We start from the raw sequence: 9,863 nt of genomic DNA, 5'->3' as shown, positions 1-9,863 counted from the left end.
TATAAGATATCTAAAATACAAAATATCAGTCTGATTGGAATATTTTGGATTTGGATCATTTTGCATGGTTTTATCACAGACTGGCTCTTAACAGTACAACATAAGAACGATCTATAAAACTCAGTTGAAAAGGTTTAACTCATCATATGGACAAAAATACAAGTGGACGTGACCGAATACTTATATGATTTTATAGAACAATAACAGTAGCAGTTTTTGCATGATTATTGTCCGACGTAGTTTGTTTTTGCAAGCTTGTGGGTATATATTCTAGAAGGGATCATATTCACCCATATTTCAGCAACAACCCTTTTTTTGTGTAGTAAACCCTAAAAAAAACTATTTCAATTTTATTTAAGCAGATGAAGTAAAACAAATACAGTATAATTGCCCAAGTGTATATCAACAAAAATTGTACGCGAATTTTGGAAATATAACGTTATATACAATGAAACAATTTAATTTTACATGAGGATGTATTATAATGGATAAATTATAAACTTTGAATTCATTGCACTTGATCACATTAACACTGATTAACATTTTTACATCTTCAATGCTGCATCACATATGACAGCTTAAAGACGAATTCTACATTGCAATCCAGGACGGTGGATTATAGGTAGTAAGATTAAATACTTTGTCTAATTTTGATCCTTTTTTAGGAAAATCTTTAAAATATATTGTTGTGCCCCCAATAAGCCAGGCAGTCCACCAGCCATAACTTCCTGTGGAGACTATAGTATGATTGCAATGAGTCAATATCGCCATGTCAACTTCCGGTGTATTTTTCTTGTTAATGAATGCTATATTTGATTCGTTAAAATGGTTTTTGCACCATGATATATCGTCTGACGAAAATATAAAAAATGCATTTGAAAATTGGGATCGGAATTTGTTCATTGCATTATTTATGTAGGTTTCATTTGCTGATGTATATCCATAATCAACAAACTTTTCTTTAATAAAATCACCGCGGCGAACATGAACAGCAATAAAAGTATGTTTGTTCACATTTGTTATGTTCTTTGACTTTATAATTTCTAGAAATTGTTTAGAAGCTTCTATCTGCACATTTTCTTTAAACTGGAATTCTTTTCTAACTTCCATACTATTTTCAACAAAGTATTTCCAACTCTGAAAGTAGCCTTTGATTGTCCAGTTGTATTTTGTATCAAGCTTAAAAGCATTTACCTCAAACACGTTACCTTTATCCTCCACATAACGTTTTGAATTCACTAACGGGTTAACTGAAATAGCAGATATTTTGAAATGTTTCTTTAAATGACATCCTTCATCGACAATTGGTATCATGTTATGATGTTTGGCGATACCATAAAGTGATGCATATTGAAAGAGTAAGTTTCCGAGTCGCCCGATAAATTCAACTTTAACATAGTTCTTAGATGTCCTTGGTATTGCTTTTTCCTTGTTAGGTTCATCAGAATAATCATTAACTGTGATATTTGTTGATTCGCAGTAAATAACGCTTTCCTCGTTGTAGTTTTTTAAAATGAATTGACAAAGTCCAAGCATCAATATCAACATCAAAATATACTTTGACCAACTTGCCCCTGAAAAAAATAATAATGCATTATGAATTGTTCTGTTATTTTTTTAAGCAGTTGAAACAATGAATGATAGTTCAGCGAAATGGACGTTACACAAAATCTCAAACATTCAAATTAACAAGAATTTTTAAAAAAAACCACACACACAAAGGTAACAAAGGATAGAGGTTCCTGATTGGTGACTGACGCCTAAATACAGCAACGGTTAACATATATTTAGATCACAACCTTCCCACTATATCTTTAGTCAAATTGAACGTTAAATAAACAAATATAAGTTTAAATGTCTGAGTAATAGTTCCGACTACTATGGCGTCACACAGTTCTACAGAAAAAGTAGTTTAAAAGTATGGAACGACTTAATTTATTTTGTCTTTTGTTTTTACTTAATGAAGGCAACAGTAGGATACCGCTGTTCAAAAGTCAAAACACATCTTCTTATTTACGTAATTTTCCCAATGTTTTTTTGTTCAACATCATATACACTAAAAAGCCGAGTGTTTTTTTTTATAAAGACACAGTACTATAGTGAAGCATACACTTTTTATATATGTAACACTCAGAAACGTGTCCTTCCCCCCAAACGTGTCCGATTCCCCCAAACGTGTCCTTGTTGACGTCACGGAACTGCAAAAGATGTCTAGATCAAAACATCGCCAAAGCGTGTGATTTGTATAAACGCCCAAACGTGTCCATTTCTCAACTTACCCCAAACGTGTCCAATGCCAAAAACGTGTCCATATCAAGCGTTATTTCGTCAGTGCTGTTCCATTACTACTAATTTATACTAATTTTACCGTTTCATCAAAAATATAGATAAGATACTTTTTCAAACCGGCCGAAAAAACTGGGTAAAAGTGGGGGCGTCATTTCGGCTTTGTCGTATGTAAATAGAAAGCAAACATATTTAGTTAAACTGTACAGTTAACGAATAAAAGTGTCCCTTTCTCTGCACATTAAAACTTGTTCTCTCTAAATAGTGTGAAACACCGGCTACTGGACGATCAACAGTCTAAAGTAAATTTATACAGTTCAAATGTATAAGTAAAAACTTCTAACCTATGTTCTCTCTAAATATGCATGATATACTTGCAACTGGACAATACGCAATCATTAGTTTAAAGATAATTTAAACAGTATAGAACAGTAAAACCATTAAAACATGTATGTTCTCTAAATATGCATGAAATACTTGCAACTGGAAATACGCTATCAACAGTCTAAAGTTAATGTATACAGTACAAATTAAATTTGCAATTTCGGTAACCACTAATAACCGGCGTTGATCACATACTATTTATATTGATAAAAAGAATCTATAAAACCAATGCATGAAATATTTGGCACTGGACGTTATGTCTCTTGATCGTGTGTCTTTAGTGATGCTGGAAACCTAAAATTTATTAGAAAAAAACGGATAACCAGTTGATGATTTGATGAGGTTTTGAAATACACACACATTCAGATGGAGATCTATTAACAAAAAATAAATAAAAAAAAGCTGCTTAACGCCCGCCATGCAATATTCTGATAAATATAAAAAGAATCAACGGAGTTTATAAGTACAAAATAATTTACAAAGTTACCGATTAATTCAACTCTGAACAATAAGCAATTTCAGTCAAAAGATAATTAACAATTACAGATTAAATTTTGAATTATGATATTCATTTAAAACCTACATTTAATTAGCTAAAGCTAATAAATAAAAAGTTTGTCACATGTGTCACCATCATAGAATTGCCGTAAAGTTAACGTTATCAGCGATTTTATTTAGGAGTTACATGTAGTAACGCTAAAAGACGTATAACGTTTTGGCGTTAAATATTGGACACGTTTTGGCGAATAACAATTATCGGACACGTTTGGGGGTTATGAAATCGGACACGTTTGGGAAATATTGTACATTTCGGACACGTTTAGGGAGAAAAGACACGTTTGGGGGAATCGGACACGTTTGGGGGGAAGGACACGTTTGGGAGTGTTACATATATAAAAGAAGATAACGTGTTCATGTCTTTTGTTGAACAATTGGAAGACACAAATTACCAAAAGACATTTGACTAGGCCACTTTATTGAGAGGTCTTTTTACTAAAAATAGTAAGCCAGAATACAAGCTATATTGCTTGTGCATAAAAAGTAAAATCACAAAAATACTGAACTCAGAGGAAAATTCAAAACGGAAAGTCTCTAATTAAATGGCAAAATAAAAAGCTCAAACACATGAAACGAATGGATCGAAAAAGTAGTTAAACTGGATCGAATAAATAGTTAAACTTTTCAAACGTCTGACAGGAACTTTTCTCTAAATATAAGACGAACATTGGAAAACACTTGTTTCCGAGTAGTCTATAAAAAATATTTTCGTGTCTTCCAACCGACAGTAACTTATTGTTTGTTCGGCATGTCAGTGTGGTACTGTTAACACATAGCTTCATTCTAATAAATCCCAAAATCGTCTCGTACTGAACACAGTCAAAAGAGGGAAACCCTGACACGTGGTCGTAATTTCAATAATGTGCACCAAAAAACACACATCTTAAAACATACGGATTTTTTAAAAGTATTTTTGGAATGAAGCATAATCAAATTAGTTTGCTTATTATTGACAAAAAGTTGCATAAGATAAGGCCTACCTTTGAGCGTCATGCAAAGTCTGTTCGTACCTGTAGTTAAAAAAAAGTAAAATTAGAATCCATTTAATCTTTATTTTATTTTGTACAGAATGTATAAGTCATATTTGTTTGTTATCCTCACTTGACTGATTTCGGGTGGGGTTGTTAATATTAGTATGGATTGGTCATGAGTGCACGTTAGCTCGAAATTAAAAGTATTTTAAATGAAAAGTTTTGGCTATTTATATCGCTGTAAATATATTGCGTTTTCATGATGTCAACATCCGCGTTTAAATTGAAAAGTAACAGGATAAATGTAAATTCATTGAAAGATATGTAGTCCATGCATATGTAGAGTTAAGTGTTGCAACATAAGGGAAACGAAATATGGATAGAACTAGCAAGTTAAGTTGTCAACTGACAATAATTGTCGATTTCGGTTTATAACTCTAGAAACAAATGAAACATGACAGTGTAAATGGTATACATTATTTCAAGCTTATTGAATAAGTGATCAACAAATCAAACCATCTTCAAAGCATGAATATTTCGAGTTTGAATTTCAGAGTGTTGTTCTCAGACAATACAAGTACTACTACTAATATAAGAAAATACAGTATAATAGACAACTTTCGAGTTCGATGCAAATTCCGTCAAAAACTCTGGTTTTAGTGAACGTCATTTGTGCGTTTAGGGGCGTTGTCACTTCCATTCCAATGTTGAGCGAGTGGTTGGAAAACTATAATTCTATATTGTACGAATTGTTCGGCAAATTGAATTCTCAAAATTGACAATCAGCATTGCTATCATTAGGGAATTGTCATTAAGTACATACAGAACAACCATTATTTCTCATGACGATCACAAAGACGCTTGATGAACGTAAATAGTGCAGGGATACAGGCGACCCCCGCTATCTGGTAAATGACGTCAAAAAGGCGCTTATAATTTATTTTGTCTTTTGTTTGTACTTAATGAGGGCAATAAAAACAAAAACTACCTTGACCAAAAACTTAAACCTGAAGTGGGACAGACGAACGAACGAACGGACGAACGGACGGACGCACAGACCAGAAAACATAATAACATAATGCCCCTCTACTATCGTAAGTGGGGCATAACAAAAAAAAACGATAATGCAACATACATAGACACGAACTTTTAGATAACAATTGTCATAGTCATGACTTGGTACAGGATATTTCAAGAAACAAATGGTGGGTTGAACCTGGTTTTTTTTGTGGCTTGTCAAATCTCGCGCTTTATGGCAATGATAAATATACCGCTAAATGACAAGATTACTTGACGGGAATCGATACAACTAAATGAAAAAAAAGACAAAGAAATACATAAATAAATAACATAATAATTTGGTGATATTTACAAGAACTGAAGTTTTGACCAACTGAATAATTTTTAATATTAAACAACTTCAACAAACTATACACGTATATATAACAAATAAAATTTCAAGGCTAGCGATACTCCGTCATTTTCTGTTATTCTGTAATTGTGCTTTTATGGTAGTCATCTTTAATTGTAGACTAGCAGTTTACAATCGGCATTTGAATGATTTGTTAGACTCATTATTCAATTAAATAAAATAAGTGATAATTCTTGCATTACTTTGTTTGTTTTAACAAAACACCATTTTTTTTCGACTGACAGAAATTTTCAACTTAGCTATAAAAGGAGTGAAAACGTTTATATTAACAATTTATAAAAAACTTGTTTAAGACATTTTCGTTTTTGCTTGCAGCTAGACAAATAGTTCGATGAAACCATATTTTGTTTTTTCTTTCTTAAAGCATATAATAAATCTTATCTCTTCATATTTTATTTAAAAAATTCTATCTCATAAATAAAGTATCTTTGCAAATTTTAGGAAATGTTTTCCGTTTTGTAGCTTGAATGAATAGCAAAGTTACCCAAAAATTATGTAATAAAAAATAATCTACATTCCAGCAAAAAAAAAGATTTTGTATGAGGAAATATATGCCGATGATTTATCTTAAAACAAAGTCGGTAGCTTAACTAGAGAAATAGCACTTTACCTATATTTTGATACACTAAAATGTGTACATTCGTGGTACTTAAACAAGTGGATTTGACACTTATTTGTTCTTTTGCAAAATGTAAAATATCAAAAAGTTCCGAACTCAAGAGGAATATTCAAATGAGAATATTGTAAGACGAAAAGAAAATAACTGTCATATTCCTTTCTTGAAACATGTATTTCCTTATGTAGCAAATGACGATCCGAACATGGTTTTAAAGCTAGCTAAACCTCTAACATTCATCTCACTGCATGACAATCGCCTTACACTATTTCATTTTGACAACAATGTGTAAACAAAACGAACAGACATACATGGTAAAAATGTCAAGAATATGGTACAGTAATAATTGTACGATAACGGTAGTTTGATGAAGGGTATTTCTTCTTACCTTTTTTTTATCTACATATAACAGGAGTATACACTTGATAAATTGTGTGTGTCAGATACGCTTTTCATGATGATTTACATTCATAGGAAATGCACAATGCCCAAAATTGAAAGTCAAAATGATGAATTTGTACAGAAACACGTGAAATGGACTATATTAAAAAGGACATACAAATTAAAGACAAATTTGTCTTAGGCCGACTACCTTTATAAACTCTTCTTTAAAAAGAAAGGGGACAACAGTAGTATACCGCTGGTGAAAAGTCATAAATCGGTTGTGAGAAAAAGAGCAGGTTAAAAACTAAAACCGAAGGAAACACATTAACTACTAAAGGAAAACAACGGAACAAAAGAAACACGAAAGTGCATCAAAAACAAACGCAAATGCTAAATACATACTTTATAACAACTTCCATATTCCTGATTTAAGTTGGATTTCTTAAAGAAAACAGGTTATGTGTTTCAGTCTAGTATAACATACCGTATAGCGGGTTATTTTCGCGGGGTGTTAATTTTCGCTTATTTTCACGGATAGAACAGAATCGCCAAATTAAAATCCGCCAATTTAAAAGTACACATGCAAAGGTATTGATAAAAGTTTAGAATACGCCAAAATATTAACCGCCAAAATATTTCGTATACCTTAATCAATGAAAATCGCGAAATTTTAAACCCGCGAAAATAACCCGTTATAATTACGGTATTTCACCGAGGAATTATAAGATACACCGATAAAAAGAAATTATATATATAAGCACTAAGTTATAAATACATGCCATTCATAGTCTCTCCTTTAGTTTTGTAGCTTCAAATGTAAATATAAATCATTCTGTACATATGGTTAGTTGACGATGCCAATCCTTAAATATACCCATGTTTCTTACAACAGGTCTGCAATCAACTTGAACATGAAGAAGTAAATTCATTTCTATTCTCAATATTATCATTCTGCAACCATTGTTCAAACTACAAAAATAACACAGGATTTTACAATATTTTATCCATGTCTTTAACAACAAGTTTACATTTATCATGGACAAGACTTCATTCCGTGATCATTGTTCAAGCTACAAAAATCACATAGAACTTAACAATATAACATATGAAAATATCTTTTCAATTTTATCAACATAAAGCACCTTGAACTTGGGTGATAGGAATATAGACGAAAAAGTTAGACATCAGTATCTACAAAGACACAAATCTGAAATGTATTCAGAATGTAATAAAGACTACTGTGCATATAAATGCAGGAATTCGTTTATATGAGATGGTCGAGAAGTTCTTTATTTACAAGCGTGAAATTTAATCCTCCTCTTTATCAATAAGAGTCGCAAAGAGTTTTAACTTCATAAATAAAAACAAAAATAAATGGAGCATGGGAAAAGTGCATAAATTATAGCTATATTATATTCAAGACCAGAGCTAACCTTATCGATTGCATTATTGGTGCATTGAGACTGCGATGTCAGGACATCAGTATATGCTTACCCAGAATATACCCCGGCCTCACAGAGTTATCGACATCAGTTAATGGAAACCGGAATCAAATTTAGTTAATCTAAATTCTAGTGAAAATCGTTAAACATAACGGATTAACTTTCCTTTTGAAACAAATAAGACTCTCTTGAAAATGTTTTTTTTGCCAAATAAAGGCAATAGTAGTATACTGCTGTTCAAAACTCATAAATCCATGGACAAAAAACTAAATCGGGGTAACAAACTAAAACCGAGGGAAACGCATTAAATATAAGAGGAGAACAACGACACAACACTGAAATGTAACACACACAGAAACGGACCAAGCATAAGACAAAATCCCACGTTGTGAACGTTACTGACTATGTCCCTTAGAGTCATTCAAAGAACAAGGAATTATATACCTTAACACTCAGTTTTACGTTTCAACACAGGTTTACGCTTGATGTTTCTATGACTAGTATTAAAAGCAAAGTGTACTGATGGAGTTATATAATATTGACCGACTCCAAACAATCATGGCAGTATTACGATTTTTAACACACGACAAAAATTGTTATTAACCATTCTACTGAATATTATACTTACCTTTATAGCTGGTATATATATCGACGTATCTCCTGTATAAATGGAATCGCTAGTTGTATTTACTACTGCATGGATAATGTATTGATTGATTCCACAAATATTTTTAAATTTGTGTGTATTTAAACACCATGTGCTGGAATAAAACATATTGTGAAACGGAGCATATCGTTTACTCGTTAAACCTTTTAACTGTATTTCAATACCGGGTACAAAATGAATTTAGTAAGCGACTGAATGATATATATTTATATACATGGATGGATATCTGAACATGTGTGCATCACCTTATATAATTTCCCATGGCTAATATCCACAAAAGATTTATTTTTATTTCAAAAATTGCCTTTGAAGTTATTTTACGACACAAATATACTTGTGTGTGTGCGTGTACATCCCAAAACGTCAAAATAAAAAAAAGATAGCACTAAAAATGTATTATGTTATGTAACTAAATACCAACGTTGAAAAAACGTAAAAAGAAAAAGGTACTTCTTTATATCAACTGAAATGGGTTCGCATATGTATTAGAAAAACATTAAGAATTTAGAACATGGCAGATTTCCCAAAGTATCTCTATTATATGAAAGTATGCAAGTCTTAATTGTAAATAGATTCAACCGAAACAACCAAATATCAGAAATAAACCCTTCATTCTTCTCCAAAATCATTATAAAGACTACAACATGAGACACAAACTGCAAGATTCTTGTCGTTATTCGAGTTGCTCAAGATCCTCACCAAACTCTTTCAATCTCGTTTAGGGGAGTTACAAAAGAAACATAACATAAAATACAATAATCATTTTCATAAGAATTGTCTATTTATACAACAGACTTTGAAAATCTTACTGATTTTTAACCCTGTATCTGTGAAATTCTTTGGGAACTTTGGGTCCTCACTGCCTTTCAACTCCGAACTTTATTTTGTCATTTAAATTTTATTGATAAAGGCAGTAGTTTCAGAAAAAGGAAGAAGGTTTGGATCTATTAAAACTTGTAATCCCGCTGCAAATGTTTGCACCTGTCCTAAGTCAGGAATTTGATGTACAGTAGTTGTCGTTTGTTTATTTAATACATACGCGTTTTTCGTTTCTCGTTTTTTTAATATAGATTAGACCGTTGATTTCCCCGTTTGAATGGTTTTACACTAGTAATATTGGGGC

The 9,863-nt window shown here is 31.9% G+C and overlaps 1 protein-coding gene across 1 annotated transcript; it reads right to left on the bottom strand.

Annotated features, from left to right (window-relative positions):
• Positions 1-350: 350 nt before the first annotated feature.
• Positions 351-8,918, bottom strand: LOC134721897 (galactoside 2-alpha-L-fucosyltransferase Sec1-like). Its single transcript, XM_063585171.1, has 4 exons — positions 8,702-8,918; positions 7,411-7,600; positions 4,209-4,238; positions 351-1,574 (listed from the first exon to the last, which is right to left on the bottom strand). The coding sequence occupies exons 2-4, from the start codon at positions 7,415-7,417 to the stop codon at positions 592-594; spliced, it is 1,020 nt and encodes a 339-aa protein (XP_063441241.1). The 5' UTR covers positions 7,418-7,600; positions 8,702-8,918; the 3' UTR covers positions 351-591.
• Between the last annotated feature and the right edge of the window lie 945 nt (positions 8,919-9,863).

This window comes from Mytilus trossulus, chromosome 6 (genome assembly GCF_036588685.1).
Source record: "Mytilus trossulus isolate FHL-02 chromosome 6, PNRI_Mtr1.1.1.hap1, whole genome shotgun sequence".
Taxonomy (NCBI): domain Eukaryota; kingdom Metazoa; phylum Mollusca; class Bivalvia; order Mytilida; family Mytilidae; genus Mytilus; species Mytilus trossulus.
This window is presented reverse-complemented; position numbering and strand designations above follow the sequence as displayed.

Coding starts and splice junctions, on each gene's coding strand:
- LOC134721897 (XM_063585171.1), bottom strand. Junction 1,575..4,208: donor ACTTTGCATGACGCTCAAAG/GTAGGCCTTATC, acceptor TATTTTTTTCAG/GGGCAAGTTGGTCAAAGTAT.